The sequence below is a fragment of the Anguilla anguilla genome, chromosome 15 (assembly GCF_013347855.1).
Source record: "Anguilla anguilla isolate fAngAng1 chromosome 15, fAngAng1.pri, whole genome shotgun sequence".
NCBI classification, from domain to species: domain Eukaryota; kingdom Metazoa; phylum Chordata; class Actinopteri; order Anguilliformes; family Anguillidae; genus Anguilla; species Anguilla anguilla.
Window position 1 is genome coordinate 1442053 of NC_049215.1, and position 23848 is coordinate 1465900.

Consider the following 23848-nt stretch of genomic DNA (forward strand, 5'->3'; position numbering starts at 1 on the left):
TGCCTGAACTCACACGGGATAACTGCTGAAACATACCGTGACTTCCAAACGCTTATTTAACTCTGGTGGCCAAAAGCCTCTTCGAACCCCATTGATCTAATATTTGCCTTTCATAGCCCATATATTTTATCCCATATGGAAAATAAATACATTGCTATGTATGTCAGTTTAAACCGAATGTATTCCAAATGCATTGCAATACAATTACACTCCTGAGTAAATGCTTTGCTATGTGTTTCAGTTTAAACAGAATGCCTACAAAATGCTTGCAATACATTGGCATTCTTGCACAAACATGCAGCAATGTATTCCGCGAAAAGTTTGATGGTTTTTATGTACCTGTTTTGAGTATTTCAAGACTGTCCAAATTCAATTTTAATAACATAAGCAAATCTGTAGTAATAAGACCAATTATCATATTTTCATGAATAAGATTATTGTACTGTAGATGGTACAATTGAAATGTTAAAATTAAATTACTTGTTTTATGTTTTCCATTTTGTCAATACCAATAAATTCAGTGGCTTACAGGAATTTTTACCATCATTCATACAATTGTCCTTTAATATTTAAAACAGTAATTGTAATATTTATTTTAATTGTAACTGTCTTAACATTGTTCTGTATTAAATGACACTAAAATATTTCTGAATATACTCAAATACATTGATGAAATAATATTTTTACATTCAAATATTTGAAACATATTTAAAATATGTTCCATTCTAAAAATCTTTAAACTATGAATATTATGAATATGTTATATATTTTCAAATATGATTCTATTCCATTTGGGTAAAATATGATATTAATAGGAGGACAGCTTACAGGTGGCTATTCTGAGAAACTCTCCCTAACCTTTTCATGCTGGTGCCAGATCTAGCCAATTCTTACCCATTAAAGGGGTGTTCTATTTCAGGCTTGAGAATTGAGAATCACAGAGACTTGGCTTAAATGAAGCAAGACACTTTTTACATTTACGAGCAGAAATTAAGAGTCACAAATGAAATTATCTGAGCGATGCAAAAATGATGTTGTTCTCCTTCAGTTTTTAAATACTGAGAGATCACACATGTACAGTATAGCATGTCCTGAATTATAAACTCCTTGAGAGCAAGTATGCAAAATATGAGGGTGACATGCAAAATAACTAAAGATATAATAGAGATAAAAGAGTAAGCAATGTATCCTGGTGTTCCTTAGTGTCTCCAAATCTATCTAAAAGTCATAACCTCATATATTTCACTACAAATAAACTGTTTTGACTCATGAAACTTACCTTTGCATTATTTTAAAATGATAATGAGAATTTCTTCATCAGTGCAGAGTTGTAAGATGTTTAGGCGTCTAAAAACCCATCCAAAACTTTTGCAAAAAATGATTTTCATCCATTATGACAGTTTAAGATGAAACATTGATATGACATTGAAAAATGATGTGAAAAAACATTGTGATGCACAGTGGTACGCATACCTAAATATGTAATCATTCACTCTAGTATGTTTTTTGTACACTTCAGTATGTAATATTTTGCTGCATGGGGATGAGACAGCATTTTACAGATGTCACCACTTCAAGGGTTATTTTACATTCATCTAGCACATATCAGCACACAGTACATTTTAATGAGTATATTCTATACCATTTCCATCCCATACTAACAGCTAGGGCTGTTAGTTAGCCCCCAATACAAATGTGGAGTTTGCATGTGTCCACGTGGATTTCCTTCCACAGTCCAAAGACATGCTGGTAGGTTAATTGGGAACTCTAAATTGCCCATAAGTGTGAGTGTGAGAGTCATTGGTGAGTGAATGGTGTGTGTGCCCTGCGATGGATTGGTGGCCGGTCCAGGGTCTGTTCCTGCTAGGCTCCTGATAGGCTCCATCACCCCCAGCGACCCTGCCCAGGATAAATGGGTATAGATAATGGATGGATGGATTATTAGGAAAGGCTAACAGTTGTCTGTTACAACCAATGCAAATATAACAATATCAAAAACATAAATAATAGAAATGTTACAGGCAGTAATTCATACATGTTCACATACTGTATATCCTAGTTAGACTGAATACTTCCTGTCCTTCTGATCCACCCCCAGAGGATTTGCTTTAGCCATGCTGATCAGTCAGCAAAATTAGTAAAATATTGTGAAAAGACCAATTATGCCTCAACGAGTGCTTGTATATAAATGCGTAATGTCACTTGAATGCACAATGCTGTGCTGAAGCAACCACTCCTGCAGGCTCTCGTGCTTTTTAATAAAATTAAAATGAAGCATGCCATATACCGTTCAAAAGTTTGTACTGTCCTCTACACGATAAAAGATGTATCAATTAAATCAGAACAAACTGAAAGTTACAACGGTGTAAAATATGAGTGTAAAAAAAAACTTCTGTGTATGACACTAAATTTAGACTGCAGGTCAATATGAAGTGATTCACACACAAATTTATTTTAACAAGTTATTTTTTATGATTTATTAAATATGTATATTACATCACAGGAACAGCGGCATTAACAGGGACAGAACATAATGACTATCAAGAACTAGTGTGACAATGACAAAAAATCAGCACTGACAGAATATCAGTGCTAAAACGAATAGCATATACAATTAAGTAGCATTCCAAATTATTACACTTAAAAGCAAGCCTCTGACACCATATTAAAGTGACAGTTAATCCCAACAGCATTCTGTGAAAGCAATACTAATAAACATAATTGGTTTTACTGTTGCCAAATAGTAACCCAGGAGCCAGTGACTTGCAGGGCACTGTACATCGGATTCCAGAGCACAGAAATCAAGTCAAACCAGTCAAAGGGAAGTTCAATCAAGACACGTTGATGCAAGGGGCAATTTCTCCTGGAGAGCAGTTTCCCCAGCATATAACACCCCCGTGGCTCTATCAGGGGATATATACACTGCTGCTTGAAAGTTTGTGAACCCTGAAGGGATGGTCATTATTTTTGTATAAAATGTTAATTTTATAAAACTTATAAAATCTTTATCTAAACCCCAATTTGTAATAAAATTTTTCCAAATAAAGGACGCAAAAAAAAAAAAAACCGAAACAATATATTATTTTCATTGTTTATATAATAAAAGTGTTTTGTTTAACAAAAATGCAAATTTCATGTGTGCAAAATAATGTGAACCCCTTAATAGTTAATCAATAGCATGTGGCGCCTCCATTAGCTGTGATAACTTGGAGTAATGGTCTCCTGTAGCCACTAATCAGTGTCTGACATCTGTTTTTAAGAATTTTGCCCACTCCTCCTTATAGAACTCTGCCAATTGAGTGAGGTTTGAGGGGTGTCTGGTATGAACTGCCAGCATCAGGTCCTGCCACAGCATCTCAGCTGAATTCAGGTCAGGACTTTGACTTGGTCAATCCAAAACTAAAAATCTTCTTTCTCCTGAGCCATTCTGTGGTAGATGTGCTTGAATGCTTTGGGTCGTTGTCTTGTATGAAGACACATTTTCAGCCCAGCTTTAGCTCCTTGACTGATGGCAAGACGTTCTGTTCAAGAATCTCCTGGTATGCCTCAGAATTCATGGTTCCGTTAATGATGTGGAGTCGTCCAGGTCCAGAGGAGGAAAAGCAGCCCCAGAGTTTGACGTTCCCACTACCATGGTTGACTGTTGGGATAAGGTTCTTTTGGTGGTAGGCAGTGCCAAGTTTTCACCAAACATAACGATTTTTATTGTGACCTTTGTCATCTGTCCAGAGAATCGACTTCCAGAAACCTTCAGGTTTATCCAGGTGGTCTCTGGCAAAGCAGCAGAGGCTTCTTCCATCCCATCCCATTTTGATTCAGTGTTCTTATTGTTTAAGCATGCACAGTTATCTGAGATGCCGCAAGGGAGGTCCGCAGATCTCTAGATGTTATGTTTGGGTTGGCTTTTACCTGATTCATTATTTTTATTGTGGCTTTTGGTGATATTTTAGAAGGGCATCCACTTCTAGTCCGAGGTGCTGTCATGTTAAATGCTCTCCATTTGTAAATGCTTTGCCTCACAGTGGACTGATGGAGCTCAAATCTTTTTGAGATGATTTTATAGCCTTCCCCAGACTAATGTGCTCTCACTGCCCTCTTCCTGAGACTCCTCTGAGATCTTTCCTCTCGGCATGGGGTGTTTTGCATTCAGATGTATGGGTTACACCAAACTGACCAAGTGTATTACCTCTATTTATTAGAGTCTCACCCAGACTTTTTCCTGAAGATCTCTCCTTTGATTGGATCATTTGATACACAATTATTTACCTACCTGATTCTACTTGATGCAACCCAATCAATTTAGGGCTCACTTATTTTGCACCTGCATTGATTCCTTTTAATTTTGTTTTTCTACTACGCTCATGATTTCCTCTCAACCAAAATATGGAATTGGTAAATATAAACCTGTTATGTCAGATAAAAAAAGACTGGTTCTGCTTAAATAAAGATTTCATGGTAAAAACAAAGAAATCTGTAATTGCACAAGGGGTTCACATACTTTCAAGCAGCACTGTATAGTATACAGGAAATACCCAATAGAGGCCAGAGAAGAGAGTCTCTTTATCTTGAGGCACCAATAGCAGAATGCCAGCCAATGGACAGTCTCACTATCTGGCAACCCGTAATGTCAGAATACAAAGCCAATGAAGTCTCACTATCTGGCATTCTGTAATTGGGATGGCAGGTATGCCATCCCGCCAAGTTACGCCTTGTTGGGGGCATGCCCCATACCTATACAGCACCGAGAGGCACTTTTCAGGGTTCCCCACAGAAATAACCACAACAGCCACGGACACTCAGCCTTTAAAAACATTAAATTCTGTACATTCTGACCCCATTTCAACAAACAGAATTCATAAACAACTTCACATGTCCACACAATAAAGCCCCAAACTAAGGGGATTTTACGTTTTCTCCTTCTTCTTCTCATTCTTCTTCTTCTTCTTCTTCTTCTTTTCCCTGCCGCCTATCCCACAGACAAAATGTCTCCCCATTGGACATTTTACCGACACCAGCCAATCCTTCACCTAAACGAGCCAATCAAAAACTCGCATACACATGCAAAATACCCATACCTTTTTAGTCTGAAACATTTCCAGTCTATACAGCTAGTCAGTTTGTGGCTTAGTCGTAAGTCTCACTGTCTACGGATCATGAAGTCGCCAGTTCAAGCCCAGCCAGAAGCAAGTTTCTTTAATCTGCTTTTTTGCTCACTAATAATTCACTATTACTTCTTAACAATTTGCCTTTGCACCACATCTACCCGGCGTTCACCAATCGTATACACTGCATTATGATGTACCACCTGCACGTTCACTTAACCGGCTACAGTATCGCCAGGCCATATGGATTCAATCAGAGCTTCTTCTTTAAAACCACGGACAGGTCTGCTAATGAAATTTCATGCATTGCATAGCTATGTCATGGTGCTGCAATAACAAAGTCACAGACTGATAAGCCTGAGGTTGAAGGATTGAATCCTGCCTTGCCCTCAGGCAGATATTTTCATATTTTACACTAACTTTTTCTTACACTTATATTTTCTTTACCAAAAGTCACTCACGGCCACCCATATGCTTTTCATGACGGCAAATGTATTCATTTTATTAAAAAGTTACACCAGTTCACCACTGTGCCATTTCTACTAACTAGATTTCTTCACTTGGCTACTGTACAAAACATTCTTATCAGCAAACGCCATGTTTCTACATTCATGTTACCTCGCCCTGTTCTCTATCTAGCCACATACAAACAATTACTACGTATGTATGGTCTGCAACTCCCCATTAAAACATTACATTTAAAATCACGACTCAATCATAATTATAACTACTAGTACTGAACATGAGAAACGTACATCAGTGCCAAAGATTTCCTATGCATTATCACACGTTACTTTATACTGTCTGTTATATATATACCGTTCCATAAGGAAACTCGCCCATGGTCACTTTATTTACTTTGCACTATAGTCAGTGATCATGTAAACCTTCACCTACATGCCCATTCTGCTAAAAACATATTGTTTCAACTACTCAATTTCATAATTTCTCATCATTTCTCTCATACTGCTGTTATTTTATCATATGCAAAGCTTGCTGGGACATATGCGTCTGCTCCTATTCTCCACTATCAAGTCTTCCAGTTCTACTAACTCCAATTCTCACATAAGGTGACTGATCTAGTTTAGCAAAACAGCAAAGAGGACTCCTACCTGCAGATAAGCCTATCAAAATGCCTTATAAACCTTACAAACACTAAAAGTGCATCTCCACAAAATAACAGAAAACGGAGCAGGACAGAAGGGTACACAAGTTGCGACCTAGGGAGCTCTAATTCTACGGGCTTGCTGATAATTTTGTCAAACAAGGCTCGTTGGATGGCCGTCAAATCCGTGAGTACATACACTGGCTATATTTCAGCATTTCTCATGCTTTTATACTTACGCCACCGCACCCTTTGTCACAGCAACTGTTTGTACATATATGGCAAAGTGAAAGTGCTAAACGGTACAGGCTCATCAGACTACAAATACACACAAGGATATCCATAATCCACAACCGTTTCTTAAAGGGTCGCTTCGCATTTCTCACTTTCTCATTGGGATGGCAGGTATGCCATCCCGCCAAGTTACGCCTTGGCGGGGGCATGCCCCATACCTATACAGCACCAAGAGTTTGGCACTTTTCAGGGTTCCCCACAGAAATAACCACAACAGCCACAGACACTCAGCCCTTAAAAACATTACATTCTGTACATTCTGAATCCATTTCAACAGACAGATTTCATAAATAACTTCACATGTCCACACAATAAAGCCCCAAACTAAGGGGATTTTGCGTTTTCTCCTTCTTCTTCTCTTTCTTCTTCTTCTTCTTCTTCTTCTTCTCATTCTTATTTTTCCTGCCGCCTATCCCACTAACAACATGTCACCCCATTGGACATTTCACTGACACCAGCCAAATCTTCGCCTACACGACCCAATCAAAAACGCGCATACACACGCAAAATACCCATACCTTTTTACTCTGAAACATTCCCAGGTTAAATAGCTAGTCCACCTGTGGCCTAGTGGGCAAGGTTACAGTCTTGGGAACACGGGGTCCTAGGTTCAAGCCCAGCTAGGAACACCTTTCTTTAAAGGAGTACCATGGTGACTTTCACACTTTCTCAGTTTTATGTGCTATTTCCACAAGAGGCATTGAAGAAACACAATGAGTAAAGTATTAAATATGTCCGTTCTGTATTTTTGGAGAAATATGTGTTTTAAATTTATCGTCCTATTTTCAACCGGTTGAGAAAGTTCTCAAACTTGGTGCCTCACGAACACAGTAACCACTCCCCTTTTCACGCCCCGGAAACCCATGGATAAATTCATTTAGCTAGCTAGCTAGCTAACGTTAGCTAACTAGGTAGTTCGCTTTCATAAGGCAATGTTATCAATAACGTTAGCTAGCTAGTTTGCTTTTATGAGGACGTTATAGTTGTGCTTTTCTCTTAACTTGGCTAGATAGCAAAAATTATAATTGGATATAAGTCAACGTCCTTATCTTAGCTATCTATCGATACTTCATATACTACTAGCTAGCTTGTGAAAAGTCTCCCAAAAAGAGCGCGTATCATGGGGGTAGCTATGGTAACGGGGCACGGTCTGTCAATCATAGCTGACAGTTCTCATTACCACGCCCAGACGGTTCGGGTGAACTTTTATAGTGGGAAATTTAGGCTTAGAAAAATACGTTTTCAAGTACATTGAAATGACTGAATAATAAAAAAAATAATGCACATTTGTTTTGCTGTTGCCTAAAGACAACTGGGAAGTGTCACGTTCAATCACCATGTTACTCCTTTAACCTGCTTCGACCCTCACTAATAATTGTCTACTACTTATCAATTATTGCTTTTGCACCATATCTACCCGCCGTTCACCGTTCAGTTATTAACCGGCTACAATATTGCTAAGCCATATGCATTATGACGTACCGTCTGTACGTTCAGTTATTAACCGGCTACAGTATTGCAAAGCCATATGGATTTGACGGGAGCTCTTCTGTGCTTACTGGCCTGTGTTCTTCTTTAAAACCACCGGCAGGTTTGCTAATGATATTTCACGCATTGCATAGCTATGGCATGGTGCTGCACTAACGAAGTCACAGACTGGTAAACCTCCGTTTTAAGGCTTGAATCCCGCCTCGCCCTCAGGCAGATCATTTCCTCTTTTACACTAACGTTTTCTTACGTTTATATTTGCTTTACCAAAACTCACTCACGGCCACCCATATGCATTTCATGTATTCCTTTTATTAACAAGTTACACCAGTTCACCACTGTGCCATTTCTACTAACTATATTTCTTCACTTGGCTACCGTAGCCTACAAAACCTTCTTATCAGCAAACGCCACGTTTCTACATTCATGTTACCTCGCCCTGTTTTCTATCTAGCCACATACAAACAATTACTACGTATGTACATTCTGCAACTCCGCATTAAAACATTACATTTAAAATCATGATTCACTCATAAATATAACTACTAGCACTGAACATGAGAAAAACACATTAGTGCAATAGATTGCACACATTATTTAACCCTCCACTTCAACAACTAATGTTTAATACAGACTGTTATATATACCGTTTGATAAGGAAACTAAGCTCGCTCATGGTCACTTTATTTACTTCGCACTATAGTCTGTGATCATGTCAACCTTCACCTACATGCCCATTCTGCTAAAAACATATTGTTTCAACTACGCAATTGAATCATTTCGCCTAATTTATCTCACACTGTTGTTATTTTCTCATATGCAAAGCCTGCTGGGACATATGCGTCTGCTCCTATTCTCCACTATCAACTTTTCCGGTTCTAGCTTAACAAAACAGCAAAGAGGATTCCTACCTGCAGATAAGCCTATCAAATTGCCTTATAAACCTTACAAACACTAAAAGTGCATTTTCACGAAATAACAGACAACGGAGCAGGACAGAAGGGTACACAAGTTGCGACCTAGGCAGCTCCAATTCTACGGGCTTACTGATTCTTTTGTCAATCAAGGCTCGTTGGATGCCCGTCAAATCCGTGAGCGTACATACACTGGCCATATTTCACCTTTTTGGATGGGTTTTTACAATTACGCCACCGCACCAATTGTCACAGCCACTGTTTTACATATATAGCAAACCGAAACTGCTAAACGTACACGCTCATCAGACTGTACAAATTCACACAAGGACAACCATAATCCACAACCGTTTCTTACAGGGTCACTTCGCATTTCTCACTCTCGTAATAAAACGCTTTGCAAAAAGAAATGATATCTCATAAAAAACATGTTTTCAATGTACAAAAATGCCAAGTTACTCACACATACAAGACATACACTGTCAATAACTCATTCATTCAGACTGCCAAAATCCAGGCCTGCCATTAAAAGTATTGATATCAAAATGACGCCAAGTTACGGTACTACAAACAATATAGGCTATCTTGCCTCACCGAAATTTAATAACATGTATTCCAAAGCAATCCTACCCAATATTTCCTCAATTCTTTGGTACCAGGGACCATTGACTGTAACCCTGACCACTAAGCCATGAACAGGCTAGCTGTTTAGATTAGAAATGTTTCAGACTAAAAAGGTATGGGTATTTTGCATGTGTTTGTGAGTTTTTGATTGGCTCGCGTCGGTGAAGGATTGGCTGGTGTCGGTAAAATGTCCAATGGGGAGACATTTTGTTTGTGGGATAGGCGGCAGGAAAAATAAGAATGAGAAGAAGAAGAAGGAGAAAATGCAAAATCCCCTTAGTTTGGGGCTTTATTGTGTGGACATGTGAAGTTGTTTATGAATTCTGTCTGTTGAAATGGGGTCAGAATGTACGAAATTTAATGTTTTTAAGGGCTGAGTGTCTGTGGCTGTTGTGGTTATTTCTGTGGGGAACCCTGAAAAGTGCCAAACTCTCGGTGCTGTATAGGTATGGGGCATGCCCAGCCAAGGCGTAACTTGGCGGGATGGGATACCTGCCATCCCAATAAGGGCTGTAACTTATCATGAGGAAGTGAATGGGCAAGGCATACTGAAAGTATGAGATGGTCCAAAGTCCAAAGTGTTTCAAACTCGAACACCATTTTAAAGACAGACGAGAAAGAAGAGGGAGTAAAAGAAGGAATAAAACTGAAAAAACTGAGTAAGTAGCCTGTTATGGAGTGGGATGGAGAGAACATAAACTAAAGGTGAAGAGGTGTGGGAAGCAACGGGAATCTTCTAGCATAATTGCATTAACACGCCTAATTCAGCAAAACAGGAAACTGACAATAAAATGGCGATTTTGGTGCAATAGGCTTCTTTTTTTTCCGATTTTTCATTTGGGACCAAAAGTAATTAAAAAATAATTTTAAATAATTATGTGTTACTTCAGATTTGACATCTGCAACTGTAACATTGAATAACATTCCAAACTTTTTTCAAACAGTAGTAGTTTTGTCTAACAGACACTGATTTTACACTGAATAACATAGAAAAAAACAGTTCAGTTGGACATGATGAGCCTTGTGGGGACAGTCTTCACTTTGTGGAAAGGGATGTCAGAATTTAGTTTTCTCTATAATCAAGCAGTTTGGATTTGTGCAGAATGTAGAAATGTAAAATGTGGAAGAATGTACAGAACATGGCATGTTACTGTTACAGTTGTTGTGTTAATGCTATTTGGCTAACACAGCAGGTTTAGTTAAAGCACAGTAGGATACTGAGGTCAAACTGGTAATACAGAGCTACACAATCAATGCAGCATTAGTGTTACAGTTTTATAATTCTCCATAGAGAAGAAGGCTGCACATTCAAATGTTACCTGTTTTTCCACTGACGGCACAGAGCAACTGACACATTTTGATACTTGCAGGAACAATAGCAGAGACAGTTTCCACAGGACGGACGTTCAGCTAAAGAACTAAATTTAACAGGTAAGCTCTAGTAGCCCCTTCACATAAGCTGTCTTTCTTTTGATTTGATAGGGGGACAGTTCACTTTGTCATAGGCTATTCAGCTCACTCTATCATAGGCTATTCAGCTCACTCTATCATGGGCTATTCAGCTCACTCCTTTATAGGCTATTCAGCTCACTCTGTCATGGGCTATTCAGCTCACTGTCATAGGCTATTCAGCTCGCTTTGTCATAGGCTATTCAGCTCACTCTCTCATAGGCTATTCTGTTGTCATTGCTTAAGCATTTAAAATTTGTCCCTTTAAATGTTTAGCCATTTTTTCTGCAGTTGAACATTGTTAAGTATGATGCATTGTTGAAATAATGGCATAAACTTCATCACATAATTTTACTATAGTGTGTATATAGAGTGCCGCAATTCCTTGATCCTGGCCTCCAGGATGACAAGCATGAAAATGACAAATAACCTTCCAGGCTGTCTAAAAAAGAAATCAAACAGTCAATGACTGGAAATGTCACATAACCAACGTACAGACATCATAATAGCAAACCTTACACCAAAACTTATGAACAAAACCAGTCAGTTAAGAACTGGAGCTAATAAATAACTTTAGTATTAACAGACATTATTCACCACAAACTTTAGCATATTACGTAAGGGCCATAACTGATCATGAGGAAGTGAATGGGCAAGACATACTGAAAGGGTGAGATGGTCCAAAGTCCAAAAGTATGAATCTGGGAGGAGTCAAACTCAAACACCATTTTAAAGACGGACGAGAAAGAAGACGGAGTAAAAGAAGGAATAAAACTGAAAAAATAACGGAGTAAGCAGCCTGTTGTGGAGTGGGATGGAGAGAACATAAACTAAAGGTGAAGAGGTGTGGGGAGGAATGGCAATCTTCCAGTATAATCGCATTAACACGCCTAATTCAGCAAAACAGAAAACTGACAACAAAATGGCGGTCTGGGTGCAATTGGCTTCTTCTTTTTTTTATATTTCATTGTGGACCAAAAGTAATTTAAAAATAATTTTTAAAAAGTTTATGTATAAAATGTTTTTTTTATTATATTTTGTAAATAGTTTATGATAATATTACCTTGTGAGATATGATGGTAGCCACAGACCTAGTAATTTGATTAAAAGAGTTGGCTACATTTTGACACCTGCAACCGTAACATTGAAAGACATTCTGAACTTTTTGTCAAACAGTAGCCTGTCTAACAGACATTGATTTTTCACTGAAATCAGGTAAATAAATAAAAGTAACGCGAGCAAACACACAGTGACGATTCAGCACTAACATCTGTGTATTTTATTTCAGTAAATCTTTTTATTAATTTAATTGATATATCTATTTATTAAAAAATGCACATATTAAATTCAGTCCATGTTTTTGTCAGAAGTTTTTCTTTTCCAACTAGTTTCATATTTATTAATGAATTTATTCTTCAGAAAATAATTAAGACACGTTGGGAACAACTGGATTTTCTCACATGGCAATAATAGGCCTATGGAAGCCTATATCTCTAGAATAGAGATTTATGGATAGAATAACAGATTTGTTATGCACATGATGAGCCTTGTGTGGACAGTCTTCACTTTGTGGAAAGGGAAGTCAGAATTTAGTTTTCTCTATAATCAAGCAGTTTGGATTTGTGCATGTGAATGGAGAAATGTAAAATGTGGGCAGACTGTACAGTATGTGGCATGTTACTGTTACAGATTTTGTGTTAATGCTATTTGGCTAACACAGCAGGTTTAGCTTAAGCACAGTAGGATATTGAGGTAAAACTGTTAATATGATACACACCCTGCTATTCACACACTACAGTATTTGTGTTATTATAATACACACGTTGATATTCACATACTACCGTATTTGTGTTATTATAATACACATCCTGCTATTCACACATTACAGTATTTCTGTTATTACGATGCACATCCAGTTACTCACTCTCCCGCATTCATGATATTTATGTTTTAAAGAGTAACAAGGAAAATTTGGCAATATCAAGGCATGAACCCCCCAAAACAAGCAATGAGGTAAAGATAAACTTCCAGATGGGAAGAAAAAATACTCAAGCGGTGGCCAGAAAAAAGAAATCTCAGGAGGAATCTAGCTTCAGATGTGCATTCTTACACAATTTGATATTTGAATATTCTTCAGGGTTGACGTACGGATATTCATTTAACTGTGGCGGCAGTGTAGCGTAGAGGGTAAGGAACTGGGCTTGTAACCGAAAGTTCACCGGTTCTATTCCTGGGTAGGACACTGCCGTTGTACCCTTGAGCAAGGTACTTAACCTGAATTGCTTCAGTATATATCCAGCTGTATAAATGGATACAATGTAAAAATTGTGTTAGTCTGCTAAATGCCTGTAATGTAATGAAACCGTGAAAATAGATGAACTAACCTTGAATAATATCAACATCTCTTGAGTTGAAAGCAAATTTTGCCGCTGCAATTACAGTCAGCACAAACTTTTTTGGGGGGTTCAGGCCTGGTAAAGCCATTGTAAAGCGTCTTTGTGACAGCGTCGTCACCAGAACCATAGTTTTTCCAATCACTGCTGATACAGAGTGTCTGATACAGGCTATACTGTAACTATTCTGGTATGTTAGCTGTCAACTCCAAGAATTCTTAAGAGTAACTTTTAAATGATAACAGAAAAATAATTAAAAACAGAGGAGTACCCTTTCAATGCACATAAAAACTCAGTCCCCTACAAGTTTTCTCCCCAGTATTTTTGACATGTTGCCAAGCTAACTCATTATATATAATTCATTTTTTTTTAAAAATAAGGCAGGATGGGAGATCAGTGAAGAGAACACACAGGCCTGTACACACAGGTGCCCCAGACAGACAGCCTGGTACAGACAGATTTTCTGGCTAATGTAATTAACTGTTCTGCCCAAACTGATACAAATCACAAAAAATCACTGTGACTGTTGTGGGTGTGCATTTAGGGAGAACTGGAGTGACACTGGAGGACTTGACAGGGTTGTTGACTCCAGCGATGGCACATGCATCTCAAAGTGGTGATTGACATTTTAGTTTACGACTGGTGTTTTTTAAACATCTCCACTTGTGTTCGGTGGCCAATGGGCAGGGGTTTTAAAAATTTGCTCAAGAGTTGCCCGAGTTGTCTGACCTTCTTTGCATTGAAGAAACTTGGCTAACTGCACACCTGCCGTTTGTCCTATCAGGATATAGATCAGTGCGGAGGGGCAGACAAGTTGGTCAGGGGGGAGGGTGCTGCACCTTTGTGAATGATGGGTTATCATTTAGAGAGGTGGTTGTAAGCGCTGAGAGTGAATGAGTGGTGGTGGAGGTGTGGTTGGGTACAGGGGAATGCTGTAGTGGTGAATATTTATAACCAGAGTTTGGACCTGTCCCTTCATTACCTTGAAAGAATACTCCTGCTTAGGGCTAATAATACACTATAATACACTTTGGGGTAGCGAGTTGACTAACAGAAATGGTGCTTGGTATGGAGAAATTAATGGATAGCCTGGTATTGGTTTGCCTGAATGATGGGCGGGGATACACAGCCTAATGTTATTTTGGGGACGTCATCAGTGTTGGACCTTACAGTACCTTAAGCCGCGTTTCCACCGCAGGAACTTTACCCCGGAACTAGGAACCTTTTGAGGAACTCAGTGCGTTTCGCCCGCAGGAACCAGGATCTAAATTTAGTTCCAGGGGCTTTATTTTACCCCCAGAAAAGTTCCTGCTCAGGGGGTAGTACTTTCCAAAAGTACCGGAACCTTTGGGGTGGGGCGCAAGCACTGAAAATTATTGATTGGTCGACTACTTGCAGTGTTTTATTTCAACCGCCATGTTTAAAAATCTGCAGCCGCAAACCGATTTATTTTCATAATAACTTCTCAAATCAAACTTGTATGTTATGTGGCGCAGTAGCCTAGTTTTGGTTATAGCCTGCCAACGTCTTGGAATTATAACGTGTGCTCTTCTGTTCTTTTCTTGATTTAGTATTCGTTTTATAAAATGCTAAGCATTCGTGCTGGGACAGCATATTACGTACCAAAACATTCAAACGGATTCGTTTGGTTGCTGAATGTTTGCTTCCGGATTTTCTTTGTTAGCCCGTTGTAATTGACTCAAAACGTTTGATACAGTTATGTGAGGTATGCGGTAGTTATGCGTAATTCACATTGGTGATACAGTAAAAGCAAACTGGAATCACCTTCCGCACTTTTTGTCAGGGTAAAATAACAGGTTAATTCTAGTAATCGTCCCTTTAGCTTTTTCAGACTGCCGTAATTTTACTCTGCCATTCTTCAATTCCACGAAAAGACCAGGAAGACTATGGACTAATTTATGGTGCGTGGTTCGCATCTGGAGGGCACACTTCGCTGCTCAGCTAGCAGTAACTTTGAAGGACAGCAAACGGTGGCTGTACCGCTGCTAATTTAAATTTTCACGCAAGTCCGAGTTTTCGTTCTATTCTTGTCATTTTGCTATTAGCCTATATAGAATTGACGATGAGAAAGTAATCAAACAGCAAATTGTTTACAACGTGCGCATGTTTTCTGCTGTTGTTGCCAGTTATATTGGAAATGTGAATGCATTCTGTCGTCTCGGATGTCAAGACATGAAAGTGAATGTTCGCATAAAAACATAATGAATGTGTTTGAGAGGATATATAAAACAGTTACAATCTGACTATTGGCCTGTTATATTCTATTTGTTGCATAACAACGGTCCAAGTTCAACTACCAACGACAGTTTTTCTTGACAACGGTAAAATATGCCCAAACGGCTGCAGAAGAATATTTCAATTCCAGGTGATTAAATCGATAAAAATCTATAAATACAAAAGTGACCATATATAGCCATTGTTGGTAACCCGTTGTATATAAGTGGAATAAACCCCTCCAGGCTGTCCCGGTTATTAGAAAATAATGTAGGCTACTTCGGTGGTAGTATGGGGTTACAGAAGAAATCATAGGACAGATGGACCGACGACAACGTCGCTTTTTCATACGTCAGTGGGCTAATTTGCCTAATCTTCGCGGGACTTTAGACCGTGGAAACGCAGACAACAATGGGCTGAAGGAACCTTTTAGTTCCTTGAAAAGTAGTTCCTAAAAAGTTCCGGGTACTTTTGGTGGAAACGCGGCTTTAGTGTGCAGCTCTATGGCTGGTGGGTGTGAATGGAGGTCTGGGAGGATTCAGCTGTAGGGACAGACAGTTATCCAATACTGTGTAAAATAGGGGCAGAAGCATCTAGGGAGGAGTGGGTGTCCCTGGGTAGATGGTGCTGGGAAAAAGGAGACTGAGAGGTGTTCAGTCAGGTCTGTGAAACTGGAGCAGCACAGATCCAGGTGGGGGGGGTGATATAGATGATTCAGTAACTGCATCATCTGAAGTTCTGTTAGCTGCCTTGTCAGCTACTGTCCCTCGGACTGAAGGGGGAAGGATGAGGAAGGTGGTGCCGTGGTGGTCACCGGAATGTTCTAAGACTGTTTGAGCACGCAGCCATGCACTCCGGGTCCTGCACAGGAACCTTCATCCAGACTGTGTGCTGGAGTATCAGAGGGCAAGAGCAGTGGCCAGGAGAGTCATCGAGGTAGCAAACAGGAAGTGCTGGAGGCAGTACTGCTCTCGGATAGGCCAGGGCACACAGGCTGGGGAGGTGTGGGGTATGATTGGGAAAATGACAGGGGTGTCTAAGGCTACTCAAATTCCAGTTTTGGTGGATGGAGATTGTCTTGCAGGGAAAGCGAAGGCAGAGGTAATGAAAGCGATGTTCCCCATGGCCCACAGCTCGGCAAATTGGGGGAGGACAGACTGAATCGCTGACGAGCTGTTCTGAGCGAGTGGGGGAATGTATGTGAGAAGCAGACGGAGTTTGATAGTATTTTATGACAGCATAGGGTCTGGTAGGGAGGGAGGTTGGGCTGGCGAGGTGGTGTCCCCTGTTCCTCCCTGGTTATTCCCACTGCCTGTGGTTGTCATGGGACTGCTAGAATATGTGCATCAGGTTGGGGAATCTATAAAAAAGATTTTTTATTAGTTTCTGCCAGTTTATACAGACATTTTGGTTTCATCATGTAGAAATGATCTGGTAGAACATGGCCAGCATCCTGCTATGCACACCGAAGGAGCGTAGCCTCCCCAGAAAGAAAAGCCTTCAGTTTAGTAGGGCCTCCAAAGACACAAACCACTGTATCACACCAACTATCCATGTGATCAGGTGAACATGGTGTGTATGTGTGTGCGTATGTGTGTGTGTGTGCGTGTATGTGTCTGTGTGTATGTTACGTGTGTGTGTGTGTGGCTGGGGCCTGGCAGGCTGTGTGTTAATGTACTCTGAGGCTGAGTGCATCAGTGTTCTGTGTGTGTGTGTGTGTGTATGTGTGTGTGTGTGTGCGTGCGTGTGTGTGTGTGTGTGTATGTTGCGTGTGTGTGCGCGTATGTGTATATGTTGCGTGTGTGTGTGTGTGTGTGTGCGTGTGTTTGTGTGTATGTTATGTGTGTGTGTGTGTGTGTGTGTGGCTGGGGCCTGGCAGGCTGTGTGTTAATGTACTCTGAGGCTGAGTGCATCAGTGTGCTGTGTGTGTGCTCTGTTTACAACAACAATGAGCTTCTTCAGTGCATCGACCAGTGAATTTCTTTGAAATTGCACCTCCATCATCAAGATAAATTGAATTTAATGAAACAATTATGTACCATGGCAGGAGCTGGAAATGGCCAAAAGTATCAGAATATTTTTTGATAACTATCAAATCTCTGAGTTTGTTGGAAAACTGTAAACACAAAGCAGATGTATTCTGCCACCTGGTGGCCTTGTGATACTACTGCAAGTGATTGAACTCTGGAGGTTGAGTTTCAAGGCAGAAGTTGACAGGTTCTCAAGAGTTCACTGAACTGAAAGTAAATTACAATGGGAAAAAAATGTAGAGAATCATCAATGCTGTGCCTCACCTTGTGTGCAAAATGCAGTGGGTCCATCTTGTTTTTGGAATCCTTGAGTATAAATGGCAGCACTGTTCTCTACAAAAAATCTATTGCACGTGAGGTCAGAGTGATCATGCTGGCTTTTTAACATGATTGAACAGTACTATCTTTTAGAAGTATGTGATTACAGTGTAACATCAATCAATGAAAAAGCACTGATAGACTATATATAATCCCATCAATACATAAATTGTTCTTGATTGTTAAAACATTATCTGGATCATTTATGAAACAGCAGTTTACAGCCATATCTCCTGCAATGCTGAACAATTGGCTTTGAGGCACAGGCAGGTCGGTTTAAATCTCACTGTTGCAGTTGAAATGTCTGGTTTGGCAGGATGTTTTTTTGAATACATTGACAGGAACATATTTAAAGCAGATGTGAGGTGGTGGCACCTCTCACTCACTGTTTTCTGTGGGTTAATTGTCTCTGATGAGAGGCATGTGTGTGTGTCCTATGGTGAGTTGGTGGCACCTCACATGCATTGGCTCTGAGTTAATTGTCCCTGATGAGGGTCAGGTGTGGGAGTCCTATATCTAGCAACTGGTTTCTGGGGTTCAGCGCAGACTCACTGTTTGTCATGCTCTTGGTGTGCAGGGGTGTAAGAATCTGCAGAAGTTACCACATCGATCCTATCTGCGAGATTTGACCACCATTTAGTTTTGTCATGCTCTAGGTGTGTAGGGGTGTAAGAATCCGCAGAAGTTACCGCATCAATCCTATCTGTGAGATTTGACCACCATTTAGTTTCTTCTCCGAGCTAATTCACTCTTAGTGAATTTTGCCCTCGTCTCTTTAGTTTTCCTTTTCCGACACGCCAGGCTGCGAGTGTCATTTTCTTTTGTAAGTTACTCCACTTTGTTTTCCAAGTGGAGTTTTACTTTCTGGGTAGCTACGCTGCGGCGGTGTTTCGTTTTTTAGTTTTCTGAGTCCACTGACAGAAGATGCAGTGAGTAGAGGGAGCAATTATTTAGCGCTCTTTATTATTTGGTGTGTCCCCTGTCCCTTTCAATCGCTTGGCAGTTTTTGTGGTTACCCCTCGGGGTTAACTTTTAGATCCCCTTGGTCTGCAATTGCGTCCCACCTTCCACTACCGTGACAACAGTAGGTAAACAGGACAATACCAGGTCAGAGAACAGTTTCCCACAGTTACAAGTGTTATTACAAGGAGCACCAGAGAGGTACACATGCCACAGCTTGCAGAGGAATTCTCAGAAGTTTGCTAATGTCATACACTAGTACTTTTATTAACAGGAGCGAGCTTGTCTGAGAAATGTTTCAATCTTGTAATTACATCAAACACCCATGTGATGGAGCCAGAACCATGACATGACCTTATGTTTAATCTTGATGCATTGCTTAATCAAAAGAAATCACCTTTGGAATGATAACAAGCCTACACATTAATAACTTATTTTACTGTGCTTGTATGAGAAAACATTTACCACATTTCAGCTTGTGCGCATATATATTTTGTAATGGAATAGAACAGAAAAGCTGTTTTTCATGCAGGAGGATCACCTGTCATAAGCGGCTCTGACATGCAGTCATACGAGCACCCAAGGGGGGTCGCTAGAGAGCGATAAATCACAGATCCCTGTCTGACTGAACCCTCCCGTACCCTGGGCAACACAGGCACCAATCGTGCGTCGCCCTGTGGAGCTACTGGCCACAGTCAGCACTGGCACGGTCCGGATTCGACCCGAGGCCATGAGGCTCATCCATGCACCTCAGCATGGTGCCTTAACCGAATGAGCCATCCAGCAGCCCCAAGCCCACTTTCAATAAAATTACAACTTTACATTACATTACAGGCATTTAGCAGACGCTCTTATCCAGAGCGACTTACACAGCTTTTACATAGCATTTTACATTGCATCCATTTATACAGCTGGATATATACTGAAGCAATGCAAGTTAAGTACCTTGCTCAGGGGTACAACGGCAGTGTCAGCATCCTCAAGAAATGCTAACTACCATACAGAATGCCAAATAATCATTGCATTGATAGGAACCACTGAAAGCAGGTACATGAGGTAGACAGGAAATCATCAGGCCAGATGACATTTTCCCACTGTAACAGACTTTAGTGCAATATGCACCAGGGAAATACCCACTACACAGAAAGCAGTGGCATTCTCCAAAGACTCACTAAGTTGTCTCAGTCTTGATAGTAGTTTCTAAGCATCACACCTCATATGGTCACATCTCACAAGCATGGAGGCTCTGTTTGTGGACACACACGCATTTTACATCACTAATTAGGCCTCTCAGCACACAACAGCACAGTATAGTGCCTGGGACGGGGGCGGTATATCCCCATGGTGGGTGCCAGAGCTTCTCGGATCCTCTCAGGAGTGCACTCGAGACGGCCCTGAGCTGCATCCCATCTTACCCGTAACTCTCCATCGCTCTTCTCCCTCATCGCCACGGTAACTGGGAATGTGGATTCTGGGACAAGGCCACAGGCCTAGGCAGAAGGGGCCAGGAGTGCATACAGAAATACAGAAACATACACTTCCCCTCACTACCTTAAGCCTCCAAGCAGCTGTACACTGCAGAACACAGTCTGAAGTGCATTCATCACTGCAGGTTTCCCACTGAATCTACAGGAACTGAGGCAGAGCAGTGAAAGAATGGGCAGTGATTCACTATGTGTACACATACAGACATGAAAACTGTTTTTCTGATAGATCAAACATTGTCTGGATTATTTGCAAAACATTTTAGTTTACAGCCATATCTGCTGCAATTACTATAACATAAGAACACTTATGTAGTTGTGGAAATTACTGAGTTTTGGACTGATGGGCACTTCCTCGCTTGACCCAGAATCCAATGTTTGGGCTGTGACAATGGCCGATAACAGAAAAAGCATAGCAAATGTATGAAGCAGTAATGTTCTGAGAGCTAGCCTTGAAACAGCTTGTCACTAGATGGATTACAGGAGCTTTCTCTGGTCAGAGCGTCACAGGCATCAGCATGAAGATTAGCTTTTAGTGCATTACTGTTGCTTTACGAGTGTCATCAAATTGTCATTGTTGCTGACATCATAAATGGTTGCATGGTTTCAGCAAGAACAGGGACACTGATGTTTCTAATTCTTAAGGGACCTTCTATGTTGTGTAAAATTCAGTGTTGGCTTTTTAAAATCTGTAGGCAGAAATAATAGTTCTTTCTTCATCTGGAGTACATTGTCTCAGTGACCACAATATTCGTCATTGAAATTAGAATTCTGTGATCAGATTCAGAATACAAGAGATCTTTGACAAATAAAGTGGTCCATAAATGCATACCTCCAATTGTCTGTATAGGGGTATGCATGTTTTACACTGTGCACTGTAAATGTGTGTCTTTTACACTGAATAGTCCTCATACCTCCATATCACAAAGATTTAAGGGCCACTGAATCATAAATGGCTTCTCCTTGCATTCTCTCTCATTGAATCTGATAATGAGATCTGATTTCACACGTGTAACTCTGTCCACTGTAACATCCAATAATAGCCACAGATACACCATGTACCATCATACAGTTACAGGCCAGTATGTATTCTTTTGGTTACAGGTCACTGATACCATGTCTGCTGATGATATTTTGTGCTTGATTATTAGATTTTATTATAACTGGCTGTATTTTAAAGGCCTTTTTTGACAAATCATTATTCATAATTATGTTGATGTATTCATCAAGTTGAGTAAACATGTTATTACAAATAAACTGCAGCTGTTTGCACTGAATGAAAATTTCATCTTTTAATTCTAATGGCACTAGTGATCTTATTCAATGCACAGTGAGGTAGATGGTTCAGGGAGCAAAGACCAATCCAGTGGCCACAGTTGGAGAATTACAGAACTTGGTTGCATCGGGGGGTCACCAAGTTTCTATTAATTGCTTCATTAGATGCTCCAAAATTAGATGCTACCTCCATGCCAAAAGGCTATTTGGACTGGCTTCAGAAAAAATGGTTTTACTGGGAGTAATCGACAGTTTCAAGAATCTAAATTGCCTCCTTTGTCTCATCTACTGTGTTCCTGAGAGATGACATTAGAGCTCTTTGGCCAAGCATAGCTGTTATTTCATTTATGGCCTTTCTGTTAGCTTGAACTAGTCTGCCCATTCTCCTGTGATCTCTCATTAACAATGTTTTTTGTTTATCACACCATTCTCTGTAAACTCTAGAGACTGTACTGCATGAAAATCCCAGGAGGGCAGCTGTTTCTGTGATGCTGGAACCACCACATCTGGCACCATCCATCTGGCACAGTCATAGTCGCTTAGATCACACATCTTGCCCATTCTAATAGGTAAGGAGCTGGCCTTGTAACCTATAGGTCATAGATTCGAGTCCCAGGTAGGACACTGCCGTAGTACCCTTGAGCAAGGTACCTAACCTGCATTACTTCAGTATGTATCCAGCTGTATGGATGTAATGTAAAAAAATATGCGACAAAAAATAAGTTGTGTAAGTCGCTCTGGATAGGAGAGTTTGCGAAATGCCTGTAATGTAATGTCTATCTCATAAAAAACACGTTTTCAATGTACAAAAATGCCAAGTTACTCACACATACAAGACCAGTCCAGGCCTGCCATTAAAAGCATTGATATCAAAATGACGCCAAGTTACAGTACTACAAACAATATAGGCTATCTTGCCTCACCAAAATGAAATAAGATGTATTCCAAAGCAATGCTACCCAATATTTCCTCAGTTCTTTCAAGTCACTTGAAACTTCAGGTAATTGAAATAAAAGGTTATTGTTGTATGTATTCATATAATAATTTTCTCTCATCCTTCTGAGACAGACATCCATGTTTGTCCTCTGTGGAGGACGTGATGTTTCTAGTTGTATCTTCAAGCCTTCATGATAGCTTAATTGTCTCTGTGTCTATAATACATAATAGTCTTTAAATGTCTCAAATTTGGATGTGAGATTACATGCTCTTGGACCTGGTGGTCTTTCCGGAGTAAAAAATGTACTGTGTATTTTTTAAAATTGTTGTCATAATAAGTAAAACTGCACTTATATAGCATTATTCATAACAGATTGTTTTTATTGTTTTTTTATTTTATTTAGTTTGTATTTTTATCCATTTTTATTACTATATATATTATAACACAACAAATATAGCATAAATGTAATTTTGAACCTTTTTCCCCTGGGTCTCAGGAGGATAAAGCTTAGGTGCTGATATCATTTGAAAATGCTCCCAAGCTGCAGACCGCTCTCTGTTCCTGGCTGGTTCCATCTCTGCACAATGTCTCGGATTCTTAAAGCAGTCACTGTGACTCACTAGCTCACGACTGACACAAACTGCTTGCTCTACCCACGAAACCTGCGCCAAGGCTTTGCTTCCTTTGAGTCAGTTACCAAAGCGGTCACATGGTTGTGTGTACCGAATGAAGCTTCGGACGTCATTGATCACGTGTTTATGGCAGAAACAAATCAAGCCTCGGCACACTGTTTCTAGTGCGCTGTGGTGTTTTTCTTGATACACGCTCGCGAGCTTTGGTTTCAAGGGTGACACCACTCCTTTTGAGATGTCTGTATAGTACATGTTCAGGGCCCATTTAAATTCTGCATTGCTTCCAGTCAAAACTACGCTTGTGTGTGTGTGTGTCTGTCTGTCCATGTGAGTGTTCAGTGTGTTCTCATGTTGTGTGTTTACAGGCTAATCTGGGTTGGAAGCCACTTGTGGTCCAGTCTGGTCTGATGTGTTCCATCTCCTTAGATAGGGGGCGCTGTTTCTAAAATGAGTCTCTCAGAGGAGCCAGAGACCAAAGGAGGAACCATCAGCACTGAGACGAAGAGGTATAAATGTATGAATCAGATATTTAATGTGATAAGAGTTAGAGCTGCAGTAAGTGGATGAGTTTAACTGTATGCTCTGTCTCCATTTTCTGTGAGTTAGAG

The 23848-nt window shown here is 40.1% G+C and overlaps 1 protein-coding gene across 1 annotated transcript in view; it reads left to right on the plus strand.

Moving 5' to 3' along the window:
• Positions 1 to 23848, plus strand: part of LOC118214346 (NACHT, LRR and PYD domains-containing protein 3-like) — a 211193-nt gene that overhangs the window by 124934 nt on the left and 62411 nt on the right. The window contains exon 12 of the mRNA XM_035394247.1: positions 14631 to 14642. Within this exon, the coding sequence (XP_035250138.1) occupies positions 14631 to 14642 (12 nt within the window). The remainder of the gene's footprint in view (positions 1 to 14630; positions 14643 to 23848) is intronic.